Genomic DNA, 27,504 nt, shown 5'->3' with positions numbered 1-27,504 from the left:
GAGTTGTAACTAACGTAAATACATCTTGAGGTTCAAGTGCATAAAAACTAAATATTTATAGGTGAAGGTGAGATAATCAGCGGGTAACGTGTTAGGAATACAACTGAGATCTGTACATCGTGATAAAGTGGTACCGATAATTTTGTCTGCTTCGTTTGTGTGCTTTTGTGTATGTTTGAGAACTGCTATAGAATTATTGGAGATATTTAATGATGTTGGTGAAGATTGTTTTAGAAGAAACTTCGTGTGTTTCTGACTCTAAAAATATAAATAGTATCTAGCTAGATGCATTTTTATAAGTTGTTTATTATGTTTGTATTTGCTGTCAATTCGTTGTTGGAACGTCCTTAAATCTGTACTCATTGTTACTTTAATAAACTTTAAAAAATATTTTTTAATATTTTTCGACTGTTAAACTGTCAATTCGATCTTGAAACGTCCTTAAATCTGTGTAACAATTACAATCTTTAAAGTTAAACTTTAAGAAATATTTTATTAAAGTAGATGTCAGTGATAGTATCTACAGGATAAGACTTAATGCAATCTACCGTAATTTTCACGTACCTATTCATACTGGCCTGCTTTAAACCTGTATTGCACATTCGGAGCACATACTGCAATAATATAAAGTGTGTGTCATAAAATGTAACATGCTTATACTTTAGTTAAATAAAAGTAATTGGGGTGTAAGAAGTTAAAATTTGCACTAAGGAAAATATAACTGTACCCTTAGTATGAGTTTGTTTTACGTTCCGCGTTCGGCGCTCTGATTGGTTGGTTCATTTAGCCCGGCCAATCAGAGCTCCAAACGCGGTCTCGTTTCGTTCTCGTTCAACTTAAAGCAAATTCAATTCAAAAGTAATAATATTGTGAGGTTTTCAGAAAACTTAAATAAAATATGCCAAGTATACCTTAGTTTACAATGCGACTCATATTATAAACGTAGAAACAAACAAAAAAAATATTCAGTAGGTACAATTTATTTATTTATTTTAATATGAATTATTCAGTGCAATATATTTATTTATTTTAATATCCACTTCTCCGAAGAATATAACGCACGACGTAACAAAAATACTCGCATTGTAGGTACTTATAACATGTGAAAATATACAAAAAACACAATTATTATGAAACCCAGTTTCTTACTCCACATTACCAGTTTCTGTGTGTAAAAATTTCGCCATATTCTTAATGTTTGTGTACCATTGCATATGTTATTTGACTTCAACAACTGTATGCAGTTGTATGTAGGCTCTATACTTGAATCCAGTTTTCCCATGTTCGCAGTCGAGTGGGCAGACGGTGTCAGGTTCAGTTCTCGGCTAATACTCGCTATTTGCACGTAAAGCTGTTGGTGTAGTGCATGCTAAGATAGGCTGCTTTTTGTTGAAGGTTTGTTTTGTACTACAAACATTTATTTACTGAGTAGTATCCAAAATTTTCCAAAAGTTTCCGAAATTAGTTATTTCGGAAACTTTATAATGTTCTTAGTTGTAATTGGAATAATTAATGGTATCTCGGTTTTTTTTATATTGTATGAAACGAATGGAGGTTGATCTGTATATTTTTCTGCAATTTCCTTCCTCGAATTTCAATGATCATCAAATACTGTTCAGCCAGTCTTGAGTTCAGTGTTTAAAACTATAATTTTAAGATGGAAATTCAGTTAAAAATATTTTTGTTATCTCTTATCCCACAAATTATAACTTGGCGTCAATGACCAGAATGAATGACGAAGAATTTAAGTCATAATCAGTACCCCTAGTACGAGTTAGTTAGAGGGAGTACGAGTACGAGTACGCGCCGAACGCGCTCTCGTTTCGATTACTTTAAAGTTAAAACGTAAAGCAAACTCATACTAAGGCTACAGTAATCAGCCATTTTAACACCAATAGATAGATAATCAGCACCATGTTTAAACGGTATGCTATCTGATCCGTGATAGGTAATTAAAATACAGGCGCCAGTCAGTGAATAGATGTGTCTAATTAATTACAGTTTCAGACTAAATAGGCTATCTATCATCTGTGGGAGCTCATTACACATGACTTCAAGATCTTTGACTGGACGGCGTAGTGACTGGGTAACTAGTGATTGTTTAAAAGGAAAAAAATATTGTGTAATGTACTAAATTGTTAACTACGAGTTTATGTGTGTTTGTGAAACGCCCTCACTATGTAGGAGAAGTTTCGAGCGTTGTGAAACTTTTTTGTATGTCTTATGAAAGTGAATTTAGTTATTTAGAATAACTTTTTTGGGGATCTGCACCCTTAGTGCGAGTTTGATTCATTGGTTGGTTTATTCGTGCTAGCCAATCAGAGCGCCGAACGCGCTCTCGTTTCAATTACTTTAAACGTAAAGCAAACTTATACTAAGGTACTGTTTTTGTCATTCAATACCTATTCGGATTTTTTGTTTATCTGGATATGTATTTAAGTTTATATAAATATTAATAACGTTAAAAGTTATCAGTAAGTCGTGGGATCATTGACTTTGTTTTTAATGTTCCGGTATTTAAGTAACAATACTAATAAAGTAGGTTCTCTCTTTTCGCAGTACTACATAACTAAGACTTATCAAAATAATAAAGGCTATTTTACAATACCAAGAAACTCAATCCCACACAATATTTCCTTAGCTATATTTTCTCCAGCTCACTGGAAAATCATCCTTAGCTGACGTGACGTGGGAAAGGTATGAGGATGTGAGTGGACATAACAAATGGTTGAAATCTGCATGATTTATTAGTATTTTGACGTTTAACAATCATTTAACATGCAGTATAATATCTGTGGATACATCTGAGAGGCTTTCTTTTGGAGAATGCAATTCCATTATTGATATCTTATCAGTCAGTTTCTATTGTGTAGTAGCTATGCCGAAAAGGTATTGTTTCATATTCTTATGGTGCCCATTTATCTAGTGGTCACCAGTCTTCTATCAAGAGGTCATGAGTTCACTATAGGAATTGGGCAAAGTTTAACTTTCAAAAATGTGTTATTGCACTACACAAATGTATAAAGTATAGAAATAACTATAGTATAAAGTATAGAAATAACTAAAGTATGAAGTATAGAAATACCTAGATGTTTCGTACTACCTACCGTACTCAGAGTCAATTAATGATTACTTAACCCAGTCCTTAGCAATTGTTTTCGATATAAAATCTCTACTAAGAAATAGTTTAATTAATCATCAAATCTGTCTGAGTGCGACAGTAAGCCCTCGAAAAATGGGAAAAGTAACATAACTGGTGAACATTACACGACTCATATTAAATAAATAATACTTTAAACCTAAATCAAGATATGAAGTACATCTTCCCCATCTTCTCAAAACAATAGTAAATCAAAACCTTCATAATAAAATAATACAAAAGACTTCATAAACAGACTGAATAACGAAGTTCCCAAGACATTAACAGTTTGGACTACGACTTCAAGTCAAATAAATACCTCTAGGCTTTGTATATTCCCTCTAGCACAGGTATTTAACAGTTAGAACGGGCTCAGTAAAGTTTTCCAATTTATTTTACTGGTTAGACGCTGTACTGGACTGGGATTACAGAATTTATGCAGTCATGTAACGAAACGAGTGCATTTTGTCACGTTTTAAAATGGCTTTTCGATGAGATTTAAATAATGCTCGTCTATTATGAGAATACTTCAGTAATCAGAGATATTATACATCACAAGTCTCTAATTAAATTATAAGTCCATTATGATTGGGAGTGAGAGAAATATCTAACGCAATTTCAGAATCATTATTAATGAATGCTTCGTAAAAGCCAGGAATTTATCTTAGAACATCAAACCACAACAAAATGTCTGGCTGATCTACTACCAGACATTTTAACCACAATCAAATTAACCATTGTGACATGAAACCAGTCTCCCATTAACATTGTAACTAGATCAAAAGTTCACAAAATAACGCAACAGAGGACTTAGTACAAAAACGAAACGAGGGCCCGTTCGGCTCTCCGATTGGCCGCTACGAAGGAACGAACCAATCAGAGCCGATCGCGTAACTCAAACTCGTACTAAGGGTACAGATTTCCAAGTAGGGAAGAACTGAACTATAATGCCACTCACTGTTTACATATATGTATGAATAAACTGTTGAGAAAACATTTCAATAAATCAAGCCTATAAAGTAAACAATAAGTACCTATATTTTCAAGATTTCAATGTTGAATATGCCATTATTCACAGGGTCGTATGATAAAACAATTGTCTTAAAAGGCACTGGTTGCATTGTCCTATAAAAGAATGATTGATGGTTTCTCCGTGAAAGTATATGTATGTCTGTCACCGAATTTGGTTATGTGTCTGGCATTGGTAGCTTTATTAGTGATCCTGTTTCTGGTAGGGAGATGTCATGTCCAATCATACGGTCCAACGGTTTCGTACATCAATGCGAATTGAAGTCTTCCGCGTTTAAAGAAAGCAGGTTGAATACATTTTAGCGGTCTCCTTTTAATAATTTTGCTGCCAAAAATACACATATTTAAGCAGAAATTTAATGTTATGTTTGCAACCAATCAAGCAGTAAATAAGTGTGAAATATTTACTCGTTTAAAACGTAGTTTCCACGAAAGAATATATCGTATTTACTCTCCATATACGCATGTGACTACCAAGGTTTATTGAAACACGAAGTCACTTCTCACTTTTGCATAAAATGGTCGTGATAAATCTCTGAATGCACTTGCCAAGGCAATAACAATAAAAATAAGTTACTTATAAGCGGTGAATAAATTGGCAACACTTAAAAGATGCGTTCGGGGATCATCGGAAGCTTTTAGCATTTAGGTCGGTACACACTTGCGGTGCGTGGTCCCGACAGCTGCGTACTTGTTGCATAAAACATTAAAGGTTAAACATGTTACTGGTTGTTGTATGGTCATTTAAAGCAATGCCGGGCCGACTTTAAAGATAGTTGTTTACATAATTTCTGTATTTCTGAGTCACGCGAGAGACGATGGATTTCTCTGAAGGCAAACTCCTTCAAGGGCCGCCTACCTCACGTGATCTGTTATGCTATTTTCATAAACTAAAAGAAGTATCTGAGCGTCAATTTAAAAATAGACTTAACGTAGGCATAATTTTTGATTTTCATCAAAAATACCGTTCAGCTTATGAATTACAATAGAAACACGAAAATTGTAACGGAACAATTCACAACAACAAGCCTAGTGACAACATATTCCAAATGCTAAATAATACTTTAAAATATCCATAAATGTCACCCCACAGCCTTATGAATAAAAGTCTGCCGGATATAAATGCGCATAATCTGGTTCTCACTTGGAGCGGTTTTTTTTATTATTGTTAATCTCTCCAGTATCCTTTGCATTGATAGACGTGTGACATATAGAGCCACGGTCGCCCGGTGTGTCTGGCGTCTGTAACCTTGAGCTCGTGAGTCAGATCTTTCATCATTGTGTTCCACCCTTTATGTCATTTCCATAATTTTTGTATCGAACATGTTCTGATCAATGAGTGAGTCATTTTGTTTACGAGCCCAATGTTGTTGGTGTTAATGCCTGGCCCTTATGGCTACTGAAATTTTATTTGGGAAATTGGCCAGGTTACATTTGATGACGTGATGTGATGAAGTGTAAAATGTACTTAGTGTCTCTTTCGTCAACCATTATATTATAAGTACCCGGTAAACTTATATGACAGATAGTTCATACAATTAACGTTCGATATTTAAATGTATCTAGTACATAGCGGTTATCTGGACATTGTGAAAGGCCCTTAGTGTTTCATTTTTTTAATTTCTATTATTGAATCTCTTATTAGATTATGAATAAGCCTGGGTTGTTTTCGATTGGTTTTTATTCGCAGTATCTTAGGACATTTGACTTTGAATTTAAGTCATTAAGTTTGACCGGACTACTGTTTACAGATTTATTATTATTTGTGTGAATACTTAATAGATTAGACAGTTTATCATCATATCTGATCACATCTTTATTTTATCTTGTAATATGATACGAAATCTAATTTGTATTTGAATTTTTGAGATCGAAATCAAACCCATTAATATTATATTCTGAGTGGTTTTCCTTGATAATGTTTCTCTATTTTTAAAACAATATAAATTAGAAGTTTTTTGAATTGATTGAATATTATTATCTAATATTTATATTTAAAAATGAAATCAAAATATCCTGTTTTTGTTGATAAGTTGTATTTATTGTGTCTGGCATTAAAAAACCTTGTTATAAATATGGTTTCCTGTTGGTAGTGAAAAAAGGACAAGATTAATTTATTATTTAAATTTGACAATTTATTCGTACGAGTACTTTACTTACTTAATGCATATGTTCAAGGTTCACTCTTGGAGGTCAATGTTCTCGTAATGTATTTTGGTATTACCTACTTTACACTTGAGGCTTTAAAATTTTAATGATTGTTGTGACAATGGTCTTTTAGCATTTTACTAATTAGCAGTTTTTAATTTAGTGCTTGTTATGTTTCTTTTATATACTCTTGACTCTTTCTAGTAGGTAGGAACAACTATGAAAGGTTAATAAATAAATATTTAAAAGTAGATGTACATAAAAATCTCTGATATAGTGTTGGAATAAGCTGTAACATTATCTTATCAGAACAATAAATTTAATGCATTACTTAAATCTGCATTCAACCTTGGGATACAATCAAAGTCAATTCGCACGAATGCTAAAAATATTCGTGGTCTATTGCGCAATATTTGGTCCCCGTGGGCCCGGGAGTCGGTGGGTCCACACAACACGCCCCCGCAACGTCGTTTGGCATCACATTCGCACAAATGGGTAACTGGCTGCTTCCTGCCAGGGTAACATTGAACCACTTCTTGCCTCGGCCAAGTGCACCGAGGATGTTATTACGCGATCATAAATAGAACATATTTTATTTTCAAATTGCCAGACACATACCCTATTTATATTCAATGACGAAAAATCTAAATTTAAAATTTCTAAAATTAAATGTTCTTTAAATAGTTTTTTTGTTATATTCATTATTGGTATAAAATACGTACATATTTTAACGTTATACTCCAGTCAGTTTTTATAAGATAAATGATTCTGCACTATAATTTTGAATAATACTTACCTACAAGGTTGTCAATATAAACACCAGGAATCAATTTAGTACAAACATACCTACGTAAGTTCAAACAATTGAAACTTTTATAAAGGCAGGTCAAAGACTAACAAGTCAGCGCATTACTGACACGTGTAGCGATGCAATATGCACGCTAAATTAAAGATCGTAGGGTCGATCATAATAAATCATAACGTTTCAATACGAACTCATTCTGCGAACTAGGGCTACATTAAATCCAGGAATGTGGGAACTAAATGTACAGTCGTAATCAATAGGACGATGTAGACCGCTACTAAAATACACGCGTACACAAGTTAAAGCATAAAAGACGTTTAAAACGTAGTCCAGATACCGTTATCAATGAAAGGAAACGCGTAGATTCAAATTGCCGTCTAACTGCAGTTGCAATAATTGGAGAGGTGGAGACTGTAATAGACCAGGGGACCGTTTCGTCGTATGTTATTCTGTCCTATATTTAGATGACAGTTTGCGAGCAGGGATGTTGTGATTTATATAATAGCAAGATGACCGACCAGGCGTCCTACCTACCGGCTACACCTCTGCGTATATCACCTTGTACAGCGCTGTTTGCATTGTATTAATAAATATTTATAAAACACGCGTAGGCTGCAGTGCATTTGCGGCTGAAATTCAAAACCATGTGACAACGAACAGATTAACGATAAAACATGTGGACGTTATTTACCGCACGATTGTTCTCCATATTGGATAATCCCATTACGTGATCAGTGACTGGCTTATAGTGTGATGACGACAAATTAGTAATTTATTTCTTTCTATTCTTTCCAGGTGCCGAGATCAAGTCAAGATGACGTGGCTTCGAGTATCGGCGTGCTTCTTGGCGCTGTCTGTGCTGATTGCACCGACCTTAGCAGCCGTATGTCCCGACGGATGTGTGTGCAACACTACTAGAGATGGCCTCCACCGAGCCACCTGCAGCAGCCTGTCCGAATTGTACAAGTTTACCCTTCGCCAGAAACATCACAATATCAATATTCTCGATCTGTCGCATAACAACATCACGAAACTAAACCACGAGTTGGACCGGCTTACAGAAGTTGTCACGCTGGATCTTTCCACCAATGGTATCCAGACGCTTAATAAATTCTTCCACAATGCCAAGAAATTAGTGCATCTGAATCTGGCCAATAATAGAATACAAAAGCTTTCCTTCGTCTATTTACCTTCAAGCGTTAGTTCACTAGATTTAACTAACAACCTATTGAAAGATGTGCCTTCAGATCTGGGACATTTAGCTGGTCTGGAGCATTTAGAATTGGAGGGCAACCCTCTGGATTGTTCGTGTGAAAACATATTGGCACGCGACCGTTTGCTCATTGCAAATGTTTACATAGACAATGTCAAGTGTGCTTCACCTACGAAATTTGAGGGAAAATCCTGGCTAGAACTGAAAACGAAAGACATCTGCAAAGTTCCGAAAACAGAAAATAACTTGCTGGACATGATGATGGGTGACCAACCTATCGATGCTGTTAAAATCGGAGAAGAAACTACTGCTCTAAAATCAATGCCGCTTGTAGCAAAAAGCGACCTAGAAGATGGCAGTGTTATTCAAGGAAACGATGTTGTGGAGGACGATGATCAGTTACAATTCTTGAAAGTAGGTCATAACACGTCACCATCACCTTTCAACACAATCGAGGGTTCTGGCGACGGAAACGACGAACATACTACTATGGTCATATTTATGGAACCTAAAATGAATCGAAAACTCGAAAAAGATCTATTAGCAGCTGATGAAATTATAGCTGCCGAAACCGAACCCACTACTGATGATCCCATTGAAGGATCAGGAGAAGGGTCTGGTGACATTCTCATCGGTATTGACGAAAGTCATGGATACGAAGAAACAACAACAGAACCTTATGTAGACTTGAACCCAGAACCTGTACATAGGTTTTTCGATAATGAAAATATCACGGGTACTGACTTCCCAACACCTGAGCCTCCATCAGTGTACCAAGGTGGTGTTAACTGGAATGTAGCATCTCCTCCAGAAGTTACATCAGAAAAGCCAACATCTTCGACACCACGTGATACTACAATGTCTGAACAAATCAGAGTTACTCAGGCATCTGAAGTTTATGGTCCAATACGCGATGAGGATGAAAACCCAGCTCCTCATAAGACGGGCACATATGTTTGTATAGCAATTATTGTAATTTTATTAGTGGGATTAATTGGTTTTGCAATAATCAAAGGTCAAATGAGGAAACGAAGAGACAGAAGGCTTTTACGACAGCAAAAGAGAGATGTAGAAAAGGCATCAAAAGAAATGGTGGACATGAACAAGTCATTATTAGGCAAGCCAGCAGGAGGTATAGAGGCTCCTGTTGATAAAAAACTCAATGGAAAATACGAGCTAGTCCCAACACACGAGACGCCTCAAAAGAAGAGCGAAAATGGAGAACTCGGCAATGGTTTGAATCATAGTAACAATAATGGCACGAGAACTGACAGTCCAAGGGATACCAATCAGAATAAGAGCAGCTCAAGGGATAACAATCTAGTAGACGATATTCCACAGCAACATGAAACTTCTTTTGATTCAGACCCAGCGTCACCTGATTCTAGAAAAGATACCAACTCATTGTCAAGTGAAGACATTTTCGTGCCAATTAACGATGATGATAATCCCAAACTAAACGGCACTGGGGACTCCGATATCTCTCAGCCATTACTAAATGGGGACCAAACCACTGATTCAGATTTCTTGTCACCGTCGCGTGAATACGTTCCAGTGTACTCGCCTGACATGGGCCGAGTGCGCATAAAGATGACGGAGACACCTAAACCCAAAACGCCAGTACTAGTCACCAGAAGTAGGTCGAATGCTGGAGACATCATCATTACTCCGGCGGACGCGCCCAAGTCGACCACTTGAAATCCGGTCTCAGTTGAAAGGACAATAACACTCCGTGTAAATTAGTGTCAAACAGCACACACGTTTAACTATTGGCGAAATTCTGTGATTATTGTGCGTGTAGTTAGGTCCAATCTCGAGTGTCAAGGATTGAAGTCGATTCGTTCGATCGTGTGTAAGTTTTAGAACCTTTGCTGCCAAAGTGTGTTTGTAGTCGACAGTGCCTTTATTCGTAACTTTGTTAGTGGTATAATATATTTATAAAAATATATTGCGCAATAAGTAATAAAAATATTTTTATACGTGTAAAAAGTGTTGCCATGTTCATGATAGTTGTAAAAGTCTTGTTAGTAATACTTGAGTACGATGTCGTAGCTGTCCTACGATGTTGCGAGTGTCGGCCGCTAGATGTTGTTGTACAAACATTGTGTTCTGTTTCTGTTCCGTACGTTGATCCTGCGATATCTTCGCGTATAGTATGATGGGGTACAATACTGGAATTGTAACATGTTCAATGGTTGTGTACTTACTTCTGCCCTGAGAGTATATATCTAAACAGTTATGTATAACAACGTAAGGTCCAACTGGCTATGTTTAGTTATTGTCTCATTTTCTGTCGAGAGATTCATTATTTCATGGTCTGGCTAAGCATAAGTTCCTTAGTAATTTTATTGATTTTAGATTTTAAGAATGTGATACCATTTATTTTAAGTATTTGAACTATTTTCAATCAATGAATGTATGTATATAACTAATTCAAATTAGTTTAGTGTATATTTCGTAGATCTTTTATATTTGAATTATTTTATTTTGTAACTAAGACATGCTGCTTTTAAATTAATTACTTTGTATCTTTATGCTTTTACTGACCTAATTTAAATTATGTTAATATGAATAGTTAACTGTTAAACGTATCAACATTTTTTTACAAAAAACATTGAAGTTTTCCAGAAAAAAGAACAAAACAGAACAATAAATAGTTCAGTAAGCAAATATAAATTTAATGTATTTTTATTTCGAAACTATTTTACGATATAAATGGTTGAATCAACTTTTCCTTTGTTTCAATGTGTATAAATCCCGCTCCTATGAAATCCTATGAAAAACCGTTATAAATAAGAAGAGTTTCACTAAACTACCACTATTTTTCATTTCCTTACTTATAACTTCTTGTGCCAGAAGAATTTACTTCGAATTTCAAAATCGAAAATCTCAATAATTTAAGGATATTCCTATTAGTTCTTGTTATGTTTACTACTAAAATAAATACCTATTTAGATAAAAATAAATATTTTTCAATGACTCCATTAACATGAGCTATGTTCGCTTGTAATTTTTTTTTTTCTACTGAGGTGGTGAGGTGCTATGGTGAGGGTTCAATTCCCACGCTGAACACTTGTACCATAAGACAAGAGAAAATCGTATTGTGGAAACACTTTAAAAAAAAAAAGAAAAACAAAGATTTAATAAGTATATTTCTAATTGCTATGAGCATTTAGACCTATTAGTTGCTAAAAGTCAACTGGTGACTTTTTGGCGCCATCTATGATAAAATGAATGAAACAGGTAACTAAAAAGCCATTGTTATACTATACCTACCAAAGAATATTTACGACTATGGAGACACTAGAAAATAAAATACTAATATTTAAAAAAAAAAGAAATGTAATGCAAACAACGTAAACAAACACCTTAAGTGAGCTACTACTAAACCATTTAGTTCAACTGCCTGAAAGTAGATGGCGCTTGTTGTAAAGTCCTGCTAGTGGCTACTCACAAAACTATTAAAGGGCAGTGAATGCTTCAAATAACGTCAAGCAAAATTGTTTTGTAACACATTTATTTCTCGTAATAAAACTCTTAATATTATAACTTAAATAGTATGAACACTATGCAGTTTAATGATGCAACAACAATATTATTATTCCTATGTATTAATTACTGTAAATAAACGATAATCTCTTTCATAAGTCGCTTTCTCGAAGTTCCTCATTAGAATGCCTTCTTGGTCGAGGACGTAGAGGTCTTTCTAATTCTGCTTGGACTTCGACAGTCATAACGTCACCGTTCTGAGCATCATAATACTCAGCATTGTACTCAGACATGCGCCGACGACGAGCCCCAGGCGACTGGTCTAACTCTGCCACCTCATGGCTGCCATATCTACTTATTTCTCTCCTCGGTCTATGACGTCGACGATCATTTGGATTCTCTGATAGTTCGAGATCATCCAAAACTGGAAGGTCCCCATTCCTCTCAGTTTCCTCAAGTAAATCTCCGCTTGACTTAGTTTTCCTTCTACCTCGTCTTCTTTTAGTCTTGCCTGTGCCTGTTTCATTGAGTGAATGGCATGATGCGTTCAATTTTGGCATAGAGAGAGCTTCGTCGTAAGACGGTGGTGCAATCAGATCACGGGGATCTGGTGTGTTACACAGAGCTTCTTGTTCTGCACGCATTCTCAGTTGCCTCAATCTATCTCTTGCCTCTTCTACTTGCCTTTCTCTCTCAGCCTGAATACCAGCCAATCGACGTTGCATTGATCTTTTAATACAATTCACTAAAAGAAGGCACACGGCCAAACCTATAATCATTACAGTTATAAACCAAATTATACCGTCTGGACTTGGAACTTTCTCGGTGGGATTCCAAACAAAATAACAGGCTTCTAACCATGTTTGTCCAATTAATGCTATCGGGCTGTTGCAAACAAGATTATAGGATTCTTCCTTCTTGCTAGGTTCCAAAGTGACATATTCATAGAAATCGTACATGTTTGCATCAGCGCAGTCACATCTCCACATATTGTCAGTTAAATCAAGTCGTTCAAGATACGGATTCGATTCAAAATACGATCGTCTCCATATTGTGGTGAATCTGTTTCCAACAACACTCAGTCCTACGAGTCGAGGCAGCATGAAAAATGTATAGTTGTTAATAAAAGTTATTCTGTTGTAGTTGAGGTTTAAGTACTTTAGCGTGTTCGATGATATACTATCCGGAATGTGTGTCAAAAGATTTCTCGATAGATCCAAGTCTATAAGACTCTGTAATCCTTCCAAAGAATCCTTGCCAATACTACTTATTTCACACGAACTCATATCCAAAACAGTTAGTGAGTTCGATTTCAAATGCCCGACACTCGAGAGATAATTCCGAGATAATTTTATTTGCGTTAGTGAAGGCATTTCTAGTAAAGTATCTTCGGGTATGGTCGCTATTTCATTCCACGATAGATCTAAATACTTTATTACACGCAATCCACGGAATGTATCACTTTTCAGTGATCCGATATTATTATAAGATAAATCTATAAATTCCAACATTGTATTGTTGACAAACTCGTTACTTCTCAGAAATCTGATCATATTGTGATTGAGGATTGCTCTTCTTAGATTAGGAAATCCTTGTAGATTAGGTTGAAGTACGTTGCAGTACGATATGTCTAAATATTTTAAAGAGTCTGAGAACAAATTGTATGCAGTAGCAGAGAGTTCCAAGCGGTAGTTGTGAGACATTTTCAAGTAAACTAAAGATGGTAAATACATTAATTCGTTATGATTTATTGTACTAAGAGCACAGTTGCTGACGTCGAGAGTCTTTAGCGTGGATGATATAAGACTTTGTATTCTCACTAATGGATTGGAATGCAATCTAAGTGTTTTGATGTTGATAAGACCACTCAAAGGGGACCTTCCATGTATTGAATCTATTTCACAGTTCTCCAAGATTAATGTTTCTAAGGAAGAACTGATGATCAGCTCTTGATTCGCTAAGTTTCCCATTGTTGAGAATTTGTTGTGTGACAAGTCTAACGTCTTCAGATTTGTCGTTGGACGGAACACTTCGTTGGGGCTCAGACTTATCCATGATATAAAGTAATTTCTAGATAAATTCAACTCTTCAAGGACTGTTAAGTTTTGTAACGCATCTCTTGGTAGTTCACTGAGGCGATTTCCACTTAAATCTAAACTATGCAGATTACTGAACTTTTTGATGCTTTCAGGAAACGTTGAAATTTCATTGTGTGAAATGTTCAGCTTCGTTACCTGGAATTCAACAACATGATTATTAGAATTTAGTATAATATTTTCTAAATTTGACCCAAGAATTTCTTTTATCGTACAGGAACAGGAAAAATATCTAGCTTTTAGATTTCCGCAAAGTAACGTCTAAGTCTACTCAATATATGAACCAATACTAATAAGTTGATAGCTAAAAATAAATAGAAACGTACGAAAATTATTAAATAAAAGATAATAGAATACCTGTGTACTAAATCCATCAGGTAACTCCGTCAATCCTCTGTGTGAACAGTCGATGATGGTTTTATCTGCGCTGCAGGTGCAGGAGTAGCACAGATCACCAAGGTCTGTGTCAGAACTTGCTCCTCCCTCCGCTATACCGATCAGCAAGAGAACACATAGTGTTTTGGGTAATCGAACCATCACGTCTCGATATCATTACTGCCTGAAAACCATTTGAAAAGGCTATTAGCAAAAAATACCATAAAAATGTATTGTTACCAGTAGGTAGTACTCTATAGAGTAACGGGAGTAGTAGTACTTATAAGGAGATATTTTAAAATGTTTACTGAATTATCAACAAAGGAACAACACCTTTAACAGATGTCAGGTAAGCTTAATAAATAAGACATTATCACCAAATTATTTGAACAACAAATACAATTCGCGAAATATGGAATTACATGACTGGACATCCGTTTCGCTCAGTTCTTCCATATCATCTGTTATTTCATGATAGAAATGTAATGAATCAGATATGGTTACTATCACATTACAAACACTAATCAGTGACAAATGTTTCTGTAAATTGAGTCATCGTTACAATAATACCATGGCAAGAGAAGTTAATTACAAATAAGTGAATAAAAGTCCACAGAAAACAGGCGGCACTCGAGAACTATTCGCCACTATCAATTGCTTCCCAGAAAATTAGTCATTGTGATAATAATCAGTAAATATAAAAAATACCTAAATGTAATTATACTGGAAGACTGGACACAAACACTAAAGATATGTATAACAATCAAACTGAAGATTATAATGAAAATAAAAAACGCGATGGCTATGGTAAACTATGAGAATGTAGAAGTATAAGACAGACATTCAATACCGATTCCAATTGTAGATATTAGTAGATACTCTTACAATTGACGAATGAAAATGAACTATCGAAAGAAAATCGAACCATGCGACCTTCATACAATGAGGAAGGCAAACAGAATAGTGTCGAACACCTGCTCATATCTACTCAAAATCCTTCTCACGCACGGACTTCCGAAATAGTTCACGTAGAGGACTAAATAGCAGAATCATAAACCTATTTTAACCATGAATAACCACTGCATTAGTACATACAACAATTTTATCTTTGTTATCAGCTATTGATAAAACAGTAGGATACTTAAATTTGGGTCGACTTTGCGTATCTGTATCGAAAACGTGAAGCAAATTCAGGACAAACGATTAAACCTATGGGTTTTTATGGGATTAGGAATGTCGTATTAATAAATGACGATACAACGAAGACAGGTGGTAAATAACAAAAGTTCAAAACGTTAGATTTCAATAAAATACCTGAAGTTAGAATAAATAATCTTAGAAGTTACTCATTAAGACTTTATAATAATGAATTATAGGAAAAAAATGTGATATTGTCAATAAAGATAAAGTTCTTAAACTCGTGAAGTTCTAGTTTTAAGTGGTATTTGACCTCATTTGGTACCGAGATATGAACTACAGAGGTACCTGTAGGGCAGATACCAATTGTGTACCAACACAGGTAGATAAAAATTAAGCAGAACTTTGGTGTAGGTAGAAAAAATCGATACCTATTGGATAGAAGGATTGTATTACAAAAATTAATTCAGGGTAACTTCTATGTATATATACATTTTAGATAATTTTATCGTTACCAGAAATGGCTGTCAATTATTAAAAATTTTGGAAAACAGTACTTACCTTTTCTTTACAGTTTAATTGAACGCACATTTATGTAACTCACATTATCTATATATTTCACTTATCTTTGCCTTTCGTATAAATGTAAACACCTTAATCTATGGTTTTTGGAACAATTATTTTTATTTTAGACGTGTTGTCCCTACGGTGCGATTACATTGTGTGACTCAAATTCGTGACGTTATCATTGGTGATAAGAATGGCGAAAGCGTATGTGCTTAGGGGCGCGGTAATCTGTACTTAGCCGACTCCAAGGGATATCTGTGAATATTATGTAATCACACAAAACTGATTTATGTTTTACACTTGTCTTATGTATGTCCGAAGAAAATAGGTATAGCTTTAGGTAGATTTTATTTGTTCATACAAAATGTGCAACGGGTTACGGATACCTGATTAGTATAAGCCAACCAATCTTTAATCTACTCTAATTAACTAATTAAACATAATTTAATTAATTGTGAGTTAGTGCTGTGTCATAAATCTTTTATTCGAATAATTCCTCAAACAAAACTTTTTACCGCGTTTATTATTTTGTGTACAGCGCCATCTGCAGCCTAAGTTTGGAACTTCGTAGGTGTCTCTTTGAGAAGACAACAGCGCTGTGTTCTTTTTAGTACAGATAAACAAAGGTAGATGGCGCAACTAGTTTCAATTTAGTTTTTTGAGTATATTAATGTTTTGAGGACAGTGTAGTAAAACCATAATCAATTTATACCTAGCTTTTTTAATATTATATTTATATACAAATATCTTAAATAGTAACATTACATTTATTTAATTCCTTTAAAACTAGTGGCAAGTCTTATATTTTTAGAGTTAGTTTTTATTATTTCTAAATAAATAATTACCTAATTAAATTTTTGTTCCGATTGACCAATTCGGAGACCATCAACTAACCAAGCACAATTTCGGTTAGTACTAAAAACACAGAATTAGTTCTGGATTACCTGGATCTCCTATGTTATAGCACTTATTGTCTGTTTGTAATCTTTAGAATATGAAATAAAGATTCTTCAAGACTGGCTTTAACTGGTACCTAATCACTTCAATAAAGTGTTGTCTACTCATCAATTGTGATACGTATATCAACAGGACGCCGTAAAGACCGTCTATCTGCTATTCTTGGCCTGTGTTCTGTCAGGTCACCAATAGATCGCGATCTGCGATAGTTTCTCGGTTCCTCTTCATCAACAAAATCTGGCAAAGAATGAAAGGAAGAGTTCAAGCGCGGCATTAGCAGGGCTTCGTCGTAGCTCGGTGGGAGATCCTCACGTATGGGCACTCGTAGTATAACTGATTCAGCCCGAGGCTCGGTGGCTGTACCGTTGAGATTCAGAACTGTAGTCTCCGGCGGTGGCCTTGCGGGCTCTGATGATCTCGTGATGGCCACCAGACCTCGACACACACACGACGTCACCACAATCCCGATTATCACACCCACCATCAATGCTATAGTCGTGAACGGCGGACTGCTCGACTCCACCGGGTGCCACGTCCGAATGTAAGCCTGCTGCCAGCTCAACTGTGTCACATTGGACGGTGAGTAGCAAATTAATGACTCCCTGTCTACTATCTTAGACGGTTCCTTTGTCAGAAACTCATAAGTCAACAGGAGATTGACAGAAAAACCTTCACAGCTCCACCGGTTTCCCTTCACGTAGACCTCCCTCAAAAACGGGTTTGAAGAGAAGTGTGAAGTCGCCCATACATCCCTGAACTCATTCCCTCTCATGTCCAGTACCGCCAGGTGCGGTAGCGAAGAGAAGCTGTTGTCTGTCAACATATTTATTGAATTGTAACTTAAGTTTAGCTCCTGCAGCGTTTCCGAAGCGAGGTTGTCTGGGATCTCTTCAAGCTGGTTCATGGACAAGTCGATTGCCAAGAGCGAGCCCATGCCGACGAGAGAGTCGACGTTCATAGTTGCGATCTGACAGCTGCTCATGTGTAAACTTCTCAACGAAGGAGATTGGAAACTGGGCACGTCGGAAAAGTAATTTCTGGATAAAATGAGAGTGTCCAAGTTGTCCGCTTCGGAAAATACTCCGGCGGGCAAATCGTTAATTCTGTTCTCTGATAAGTCGAGGAAATATAAGTAGGGCATTGTAGTGAATGCTTTTTCGTCTACGACGTTAATTTTATTCTTTGATAAGTCTAAATTTTTTATATAATACTTTTGTCCAGTCGTAGTCCATGTGTCGTAGAGGTTATTTGATAGGTTGAGAGTTTGTAAATGGACCCAGTTTTGTAAATAGCTGGGAATGGTATGATTCAAGTAGTTTCGTGACAGGTCGAGCGTCTCGACTCGGGAAAAATTCTCGAGTTGTGGCGGAAACGTCCTGAAGTTGTTGTTCGATAGCAGCAACACTTGAGCCTGAAATAAATAAAAAGAAACCTTGTATTTGAATGAAAAGTAACAATAATAATAATATGATTCCAATCTAACTGATAATTTAGTTAGGAATCATGATTGTCTACTGTATTTTATATCAAATAGTGTTAAGCACCAAATCACTTAGTTAAGATTAGTTCGATTAGTAGGCCCTAATCATCGTAATAATAGATTACATGGCATATCGTGTTGCTATTATTATGTGTTTTATTAATAAAACCTAAGTACAATACTTTATCATTACAGTGTGTTAACAATTACTTAAAATGTATTAAACTAAGAAAGTCATTTTTGATCTTTTTAGCTTCTATTCCCGAAGGTGGTAGGCAAAGGTACTGCACATTACAGCACGTAATGGCACTGAACAATGCACGCCCACTTTTCACCATTTATGATATGTCCCATGTAATAGGGAATGATCCTATCTAGACACACGGCAGTGTGTCCGCCAAGTTCGAGCAAAAAAACCGACACACCGGCCGTGGGTTATATTACACGAACCATTTCGGGCCAAGTTCGACCCACCTTTAACTCAAAATCTATTTTATCTACGCATATGAAATTTCTAGTATCTGTCGAGATCTACTTACTTATCTAAAATACAAAATTTCATTAATGTACCTATTGTAGGTCTTGAGATATTGACGTCAGAAAATCGCTATTTTTACTATACACTCACTGACTGACTCACTCACTCATCAAAAACCTAGACCACTTCCAATGGTCGTATTGACTTGAAATTTGGCATGAAGGTAGGTCTTTAGGTCAAGGTAAAGGAAAAAATCTGAAAATGGCCAAGTGTGAGTCGGTTTTAAAAATAATGAAGGTGTAAATTCATACCCCTAAGGAACTAAAACAAAAAATGTATCTATATCTTCCAATGGTCGTACCCACCTAAAATTCGTTACGAAGATTTGTATTTAGTCAAAGTAAAGTAAAATAAGAAAAAAAGAAAATAAACCTTACAAAAATAAATGAAATCCCACCAAAACATAAATGTGAAAGGCTGCCAAGTTCGATAATATTTGAATGCTTCGCCTATAAAAGAAGTGAGATCTAAATAAGTACCAAGTTCCATACACAGACCTCAGTTAAAAATGATATAACTTGGCAAGTTTTAATAGAAAATTATATACTTGACTCATTGCGTTTAGTAGGTTTATAACAAAGTGTGTGAAAACTTGCCAAGTTTGTTTTACTATCTATGTACAAGTTTTCTATTAAAACTTGCCATGTTATATCATTTTTAACTGAGGTCTGTGTATGGAACTTGGTACTTATTTAGATCTCACTTCTTTTATAGGCGAAGCATTCAAATATTATCGAACTTGGCAGCCTTTCACATTTATGTTTTGGTGGGATTGCTATATACTGGACACAATTCCAGACTCGTGCTATTACTACTGAGAAAATTTTGAAAACCGAAAAAATCCCAGTAATACTTCGCCCAATCCAGGAATCGAACCCGAGACTCTTTACTTAGCACTGGCATTTGCGACCACTCAACCAACGAGACAGTCTTAATATTTAGCTCCCATACTATCCCTTAATACTGGAATTAATAACTTATATCTTCTTGTTTTACAATACCTACATTATAATCTAATTCTTCAGGTAATTCTTTTAGCTCTCTATTGGAACAGTCTAGGTATAGGAGCCCGTCCATCATGTAGGTCCGGCACGGAGGTATCTGGTCTTCCAGGTCATCCGCCTGCCTCTTCACCAAACCAGCCGACACCAGGGTCGGCATCAGCCATAATAATAGCGCTGGTAGTATTACATCTGAAAGAAAATTGTATTATAAATTTTTAAACTGACATGGTCACTAACACTATTATTAGAACTTATGACGGGATATTTACCATGTTTATTCACTTTGGTGAGTTTCCGATATTTCGGCACTGTTGCAAGCGCCATGATCACGGATTAACTGTATATCTACTATATCGGAAACTCACCAAAGTGAATAAACATGGTAAATATCCCGTCATAAGTTCTAATAATAGAAATTGAATTATTTTATTAAGGACAACTTTTTCGATTTTGACTGATTGTAGGTCCTTATTTAGTAAAGTAATTTTTACTGAACGGTTTTACTGAAGTGTTTTTATGATATTTTAATATAATATATTTATGCTAAGAAATGTAATTTAAAGTAATCATTAGGAATATTTAAGTGTTAGCTTGCAACTAAGGTATGTTCTTATATTCCTTTTTAATACATACATACAGGTCAAACTGAGAACCTCTTTATTTTGAAGTCGGTTAAAAATACTTGAAGCAAGAAAAAGAAAACATTTAATTACATTCCTATTAAAAACTATAGACTGTTATAAATCAACCATGTGTACTAACGCCTGTGCATTTTACCAATACCAATTAAGGCGAGTCATGACTAATTGTTATTTAATAATATATACCTACAATTTTCTATTATCTAGAACTTTTCCAGTTTGATTCGTATCAATTAGATAAAAGATTATCCTTACTATCTGTGACGCCAAACTGAAATTAATATAAAATATTATCTAAGCGACGACCACTAGTGGCATTTATATATTATGTACGAGTATATATAGAATTAAATGATAAATGAGTATATAATAATGTACTATAAATCATACTTCTGTTATGAGTTTGACAAAATTAGTATTAATTGGGTCAACCTAACCTACCTAACCTCCGGAGCTGCGGACTATCTAGCGGGCTTACTGAGGCTCCGGTTTGAAAAGCAGGAGTAGGCACGGGGTGGTTTTTAGTTATTCCCTCTCACCTCGCTAAAGGCGGAAGAAGTCATTGGATGGTTTTCCCCCCTTAAAAAAACCTACTTAACCAGGCGTAAAGCAGGAGCAGGAGGAGGAACGGGATGTTTTTTCCCGACTGGGTCTGTCAATCACGGTGATTAAGCTTAACAAGACAATAAATAATTAAATTAATATCAAGATTTTTAAATATCCAGGCTTGATTTGACTTTGTAAGTAAGATGTAGGTTTTTGAGATTATTTTATTACATCATGATAATAATCATCATCATAAAGATTAATTTCTTTTTCGATTGATAAATAAATCAATTAGGCATTACAGTAATTCCATTCTTAATTTTAAAGGACTGAATACCAAAACAATATAATTATGTACATTTAGAAAAAATAATGGGGACTTCTCTAGGTTTAACTGGGTTCCTCCATTTATTTAATTAGATAGAGTTCTATTGAATACGAGACCACTCGGTAAGTATTTTTAAACAAAAAAAAAAGGTTTCAATTGCTATCCTACTCTCTTTTTGAAATCCGGAGCTACGGACTGCCTAACGGGTTCCGGCTTGAAAAGCAGGAGTAGGAACGGGGTGGTTCTAATTAAGTCTGTAAGAGTCTGACACTACCTCTCGCAAGGAGGGAAAAATCAGTAGATGATTTTCCAAAAGGATGTAAAAAGTATATTACGTTGAAAACTTATTTAAACAAATGCCCTTATATGTCAAAATATGTAGATAAACCAAAATGTTTAGTCATGCATGGCATATAATACATACTCCTTAGTTGGAGGAAGAGGGTAGATAGTCAAAGATTGCTTATCGTGTCAATAACAATCTTGATAATGAACTATATACTCGTAGGTGGGTACATATACAGCGTGTAACAAAATACCCATATACATCAAGAAGCACTGAAGAATACAGGTTGAATAGAATCTCTATACAAAGTTTCAGCTTAAAATACGTTTAAAAAAATTGGTACCAAATACTTGGTGTCGCATGGTTCTTGATTTTAAATCATCATACAAACGTATCACAACACTACAGGGATCACTCGCTAATTACGAAACATTTCTTCTGTAAATCTGATCGCCTAGTACCTGTATCTACCTAATTTTGATGTTCGGTTTCTGGAATTTTATGTATTGGAAAAATTCATAACTTCGTTCCATGAAAACATGACTTTAAAAACCCTTCCCGTATCGTTTGTTATGTTGTCTAGAAACCGTGCCCTTGATAAATGTATACCCCCTTTTTGTTACACCGTGTATATTGCGTCAGGCTAGATCTTAGCTAGGTAGGTAACTAGATATTTTTATCAATATAAGTTTTAAGAGTTTTGTTTAGACAAAGATTGACTACTCATAATACATATCTCTAATTCTTAGAATAGATATTTGTGAAAAATAAAAGCCTGTATTATGAAAATTTATAAGGCGATAACCTTAATCTGTTATCCAGTAGTAACTGGAAATGCTGCAGACTACTTAGGTAGTTACCGGAGCTCCGGTTAGAAAAGCAGGAGTAGGAACGGTGTGGTTTTATGTCAGTAAGAGTCTGCCACTCCCTCTCGCATTGCCCAAGGCGAGAGAAGTCATTGGATGACTTTACCACCACAAAAAAGGAAGTGGTAACTGGAGATCAATCATTAGGAAATGTAAATCTCGCAGGATTAGGGTTTAAACAAGATGTAGCGAGATTATAACCAAACATGATTACTAAGATCACTCACGAGATCACTCCTATTTCGAGATCACACGAGAAAAAACATTTTACAAAGACAGTTTTGTATGTTTTTTTTTTATTTGCAGATAGGTAATCATAATATTTGACTAAATAACAAAAAAAATAATAGGATTATAAGATAAACGATTTATATCCACGTTTTTTCTGGGAAATTGGAATAAAAGAATTCTGCCTAAAGTTACGCGGATGAAGTAGGACGTAGAAGAATTTTTTTCATTAATTTTAAATTAAATATTTACCATTACTATTAAATATCAAATGAAATAAACAAATAGTCTTCTCGTCCAATATAAAACAAAAATCCTTTAGTAAAGTAATCTCGTTAAACTCGCGAGATATCGTCCATTTTTCGACCGAGATTAATCTCGCTAAATGTGCAAGATTTCAGGAAATCGATTACATTCCCTAATAACTATCAGTTACCGTAACCGCTAGGCTATTTAAAAAAGAGGAGGTTCTCAATTCGATAGTATTTTCTAATAGGTACTTAGTTAGGCTCGCGTTGAAATGGACTAAATGAGGTTGAATTGCAGTGTGGCGTGAAAGCGTTAAACAGTAAAGGCTGAACTAAATCTGCTAAATCAAATAAATATGTTGTTTAGCATGTCCTAATTAATCTATACACCCATCTCTGTCCAACATATCTAGAAAACATTTGAACGATAAGGATAACAGATATAAACTTGGCCTATGTCCGATTTTAAGGAAAATGCTGGTATAAATAATCTAAGTACACCTGTTCTGGCTTAGTAACACAAATATAGAAATTCCTTAACTGTTCTTGACCGAATTTTGTACGAAAATAAATTAGGTGTAGCACGATAGTTTTGAAATTGATAAGCCTACATGGTGATAATGGTATTTGACTTTCGAAATGTTTTATCTGAAAAGAATTGACGTTTAACTTGAAGTTAGATAATAGGTTATACCTTTGAGGGCCTGTTTCACTGTTTCACAATGTCTGGATAGCCGCTATGTACCAGATAAATTTGAATATATAAGTTTATCGGGTACATATATGAATTCTGAATTCTCAACAAAATCCAGTTAATTCACTTCATTTTCCAAAAAATGTAAGTGTTGTTAAGTTTACTTAGTTATACTTAGTTGGATTTTGTGTCAAATATTAGGCTCATATTATTTTTTTTAGCTCTATAACCTAACCTAACCTAACATAACCTAGCATGTCAGATTGACAGCTCGAAACACATAAATGGCGCCAAACACAGAAAGAAATGAACTAAAAAACACACTAGTTCATGTTTTGATAACAGAAAAGTACCTACGTACGGTACGTATGTAAAAATATGTACTCAAAGGTCTCACTCACTATTTTAACCAAATATTATCTTACAGCACGAATTCGCACGTCCATAATACAAGATTAATATTCAAACATCCAACAAAAAACGAAAATAACCTTATTTCATACAGGAATAGAATCGAAAATGAATTGACAGGGAAAATGAAATCAATAGTATTATGCGAAAGCGGGCCATTGTTACTATGCTTACCGGATGCCATTGAATACGCGAACTTATACACTGTTTATGCACATTTTCACATATTTATTAAACCTTTGGATATGTTGTACCATTCACTATGAAACACTGTGGTGAAAATACTGTATTTTAATACAGATACGGTGTGGTGAACGAAAATGTATCACGTCACTGGCGTCGTCGAGTATTGCTTTTGTAATGTTGAAGATAGTATAGTTAGCGATACTAGGCGGGTTTCTGAATTCGTAGGAATGGCCATTATGTACAGGTTGTGGTTTTTTTTTCGATGGAATATCTTTTTTTTATCTTACCGTAGTAAGTAGTGGTGGTAGCTTTCATTCTTATGTACCTATAGACAGGGAAATACCTATCTTGTTTTCAGGATAGACAAAGGATTGATTACATAAAGTTTTAAAGACTAGGTGCTTTCGATTAGTTGCTATTCTTGACATCATAATAAATTAAGGATATCAGGTTTGTGGCTATCATAATTCTTCATTCTGAATACTTGTGCTACACTATTTTTATGAACCTGAAACGAATATACAAATAATCATTTTGATGATACTTACCTAAGTATTATTTGTGCTTGTTAATTTACTGGGAAATCGCTGAATTGCTCATTTGAATAAATTAGTGAGAGAGAGTAGTGAGAATGCTTGTTCGATTGTTTGTTGTATTGAACATAAACAAACTATTTAATAAATTGAAAAGAAACAATAAATAAAAAAAACATCACGAAGTATTTGCACTGGTATTTTTCCTTAGAACAAAACAATGAACATCATGTATCGGTTTACCGTTATCGACGTTGTCTTATCACTGATTAGTTATCGACTTATCGTAAATGCAAAGAAATATTCACCTCGAAATATACGTGAATCACTTAGCGTACATATATATCATTTACAAGTGCAAATAAATATTGTAATAAATAAAACGAGCATGATAAATAATAAAAATAACATACAAAATGTAACAAAAAAGAACAACCTGTACATATCATGTTGAACTCATAAAAATGTTACAAAAAATAAAAATAAATTATAAATATAAAAATAAGTTACAAAATTAAATGTAGAGAATAATAATAAAAATAAAATGAAAAATTACTTTGTTGTTTTGAACATCACGTGTTGGCAATGATATTCTTTTTTAGATAATCTGCACTTTACAACGTAGGCCCCTTGTAGGTAATTACTGATAAGATAAAGTTAAAAGTAAGTCAGGTGTGTTATTTGCACCCACTGGCACGGTCCATGACAGTTGAAATCAGTTATCATTGAGATTTAACTCACATCGGATTGTGCACCTTGTCTTTATTTCATATTTTATTGAAGTATTTTTAAAAGGTTACTTGTAAAATATTATTATTTCTTATTTAATGCACTACAGAATTTAAATAAAATCATTTAACGGTACTTTATTCATTCATCAATCCCCAAGACCAGAAATTATAACTCGGCCTGTCTCGGACAACTGTGCGAGCGGGCATTGGACGGATGTCGGCTTATTATGTACGGTACCTAAACGATGAAATAAAATTGTCATTATTTTGTTTTTGTTAAAGTAAAACTAAACAACGCTTTCTTCTTACCCTCAACTGTAAAGTGATGGCCTGAAACACAGGTTTTTAAATTAAACCTAGATCGGGCGGTCCACTATCAAATAATGCATTTCCAAATTACTGTTTTATACTGTTATTAATATTTTAGTTCTAGTATATTTTAGCACTGTAACTGTATCATTATTGTAATAGGAAACCTTGTTTCTGTTGGAGTAACGTTAAACATGTTTTGTAAACATTATTTTTGAATAATTTTTTTTTATTTTTTATTTATTATTAACTACTTTTTTGTGGGGGAAAATCACCCCGTTCCTACTTCTGCTTTTCGAACCGGAGCTCCGGTAACCCGCTAGGTAGTCCGCAGTTGAGGGCAGTCCGCAGCTCTACCCCAACTACTAAGGGTCATCTTTGTCCTTTCTTTTATGAGAAGTCATGTTATCACAAACTTCTTACTCTTTCAAATCATTCTTCACATAATCTACCTTTTCTTTGATCGTGTTAAACATAAAATGTCTAATTTGATATTATGAACTTTAAATTACTTTGTCACACCTTTTTCCACCCACTTGCTGATTTCAAACTACAAAATAAATTTATATTTAGACTAATTCATTTCATAGTCTACTGAAAAGGCGTATTACTACTACAAGGACTGATGAATGAAAATTATATCCCACCCAAAACATAAATGTGAAAGGCTGCCAAGTTCGATAATATTGGAATGCTTCGCCTATAAAAGAAGTGAGATCTAAATAAGTACCAAGTTCCATACACAGACCTCAGTTAAAAATGATATAACAAGTTGGCAAGTTTTCACACACTTTGTTATAAACCTACTAACGCAATGAGTCAAGTATATAATTTTCTATTAAAACTTGCCAAGTTATATCATTTTTAACTGAGGTCTGTGTATGGAACTTGGTACTTATTTAGATCTCACTTCTTTTATAGGCGAAGCATTCCAATATTATCGAACTTGGCAGCCTTTCACATTTATGTTTTGGGTGGGATTTCATTTATTTTTGTAAGGTTTATTTTCTTTTTTTCTTATTTTACTTTACTTTGACTAAATACAAACCTTCGTAACGAATTTTAGGTCGGTAACCATTGGAAGATATAGATATTTTTTTTGTTTTAGTTCCTTAGGGGTATGAATTTACACCTTCATTATTTTTAAAACCGACTCACACTTGGCCATTTTCAGATTTTTTCCTTTACCTTGACCTAAAGACCTACCTCCATGCCAAATTTCAAGTCAATACGACCATTGGAAGTGGTCTAGATTTTTGATGAGTGAGTGAGTGAGTGAGTGAGTCAGTCAGTCAGTCAGTGAGTGTATAGTAAAAATAGCGATTTTCTGACGTCAATATCTCAAGACCTACAATAGGTACATTAATGAAATTTTGTATTTTAGATAAGTAAGTAGACCGACAGATACTAGAAATTTCATATGCGTAGATAAAATAGATTTTGAGTTATAGGTGGGTCGAACTTGGCCCGAAATGGTTCGTGTAATATAACCCACGGCCGGTGTGTCGGTTTTTTTGCTC

The 27,504-nt window shown here is 34.8% G+C and overlaps 3 protein-coding genes across 4 annotated transcripts in view; 1 reads left to right on the top strand and 2 right to left on the bottom strand.

Moving 5' to 3' along the window:
* LOC118271812 (protein windpipe) overlaps nucleotides 1–11,062 on the top strand; it is a 53,883-nt gene extending 42,821 nt beyond the window's left edge. Inside the window, exon 3 of the mRNA XM_035588046.2 lies at nucleotides 7,917–11,062. Coding sequence (XP_035443939.2) covers nucleotides 7,936–10,032 — 2,097 coding nt within the window. The 5' untranslated portion in view covers nucleotides 7,917–7,935 and the 3' untranslated portion in view covers nucleotides 10,033–11,062. The remainder of the gene's footprint in view (nucleotides 1–7,916) is intronic.
* Nucleotides 11,063–11,834: 772 nt separating this feature from the next.
* LOC118276404 (insulin-like growth factor-binding protein complex acid labile subunit) lies at nucleotides 11,835–16,171 on the bottom strand. 2 transcript variants are annotated; one of them, XM_035594705.2, is made up of 3 exons: nucleotides 15,993–16,171; nucleotides 14,277–14,478; nucleotides 11,835–14,057 (listed from the first exon to the last, which is right to left on the bottom strand). In XM_035594705.2, exons 2-3 carry the CDS (start codon nucleotides 14,454–14,456, stop codon nucleotides 11,976–11,978), a joined length of 2,262 nt encoding a protein of 753 aa, XP_035450598.2. In that variant the 5' UTR covers nucleotides 14,457–14,478; nucleotides 15,993–16,171; the 3' UTR covers nucleotides 11,835–11,975. The 2 variants fall into 2 exon arrangements, with proteins under 2 accessions (XP_035450598.2, XP_035450612.2); XM_035594719.2 differs by lacking the exon at nucleotides 15,993–16,171 and adding an exon at nucleotides 14,628–14,794.
* Nucleotides 16,172–16,750: 579 nt separating this feature from the next.
* Nucleotides 16,751–24,612, bottom strand: LOC118278424 (toll-like receptor 6). Its single transcript, XM_035597611.2, has 3 exons — nucleotides 24,400–24,612; nucleotides 19,979–20,166; nucleotides 16,751–18,366 (listed from the first exon to the last, which is right to left on the bottom strand). The coding sequence occupies exons 1-3, from the start codon at nucleotides 24,407–24,409 to the stop codon at nucleotides 17,056–17,058; spliced, it is 1,509 nt and encodes a 502-aa protein (XP_035453504.2). The 5' UTR covers nucleotides 24,410–24,612; the 3' UTR covers nucleotides 16,751–17,055.
* Nucleotides 24,613–27,504: the final 2,892 nt, after the last annotated feature.

The sequence above is a fragment of the Spodoptera frugiperda genome, chromosome 15 (assembly GCF_023101765.2).
Source record: "Spodoptera frugiperda isolate SF20-4 chromosome 15, AGI-APGP_CSIRO_Sfru_2.0, whole genome shotgun sequence".
Classification (NCBI taxonomy): Eukaryota; Metazoa; Arthropoda; class Insecta; order Lepidoptera; family Noctuidae; genus Spodoptera; species Spodoptera frugiperda.
This window is presented reverse-complemented; position numbering and strand designations above follow the sequence as displayed.

Excerpts from the sequence above, each read along its gene's own strand:
- LOC118278424 (XM_035597611.2), bottom strand. Across the intron at positions 18,367-19,978 it reads CTGAAGAATTAGATTATAAT|GCTCAAGTGTTGCTGCTATC; the intron begins GTAGGTATTGTA and ends TATTTATTTCAG.
- LOC118276404 (XM_035594705.2), bottom strand. The coding sequence starts at position 14,456 with ATGGTTCGATTACCCAAAACACTATGTGTTCTCTTGCTGATCGGTATA. Across the intron at positions 14,058-14,276 it reads CTGATGGATTTAGTACACAG|GTAACGAAGCTGAACATTTC; the intron begins GTATTCTATTAT and ends GTTGAATTCCAG.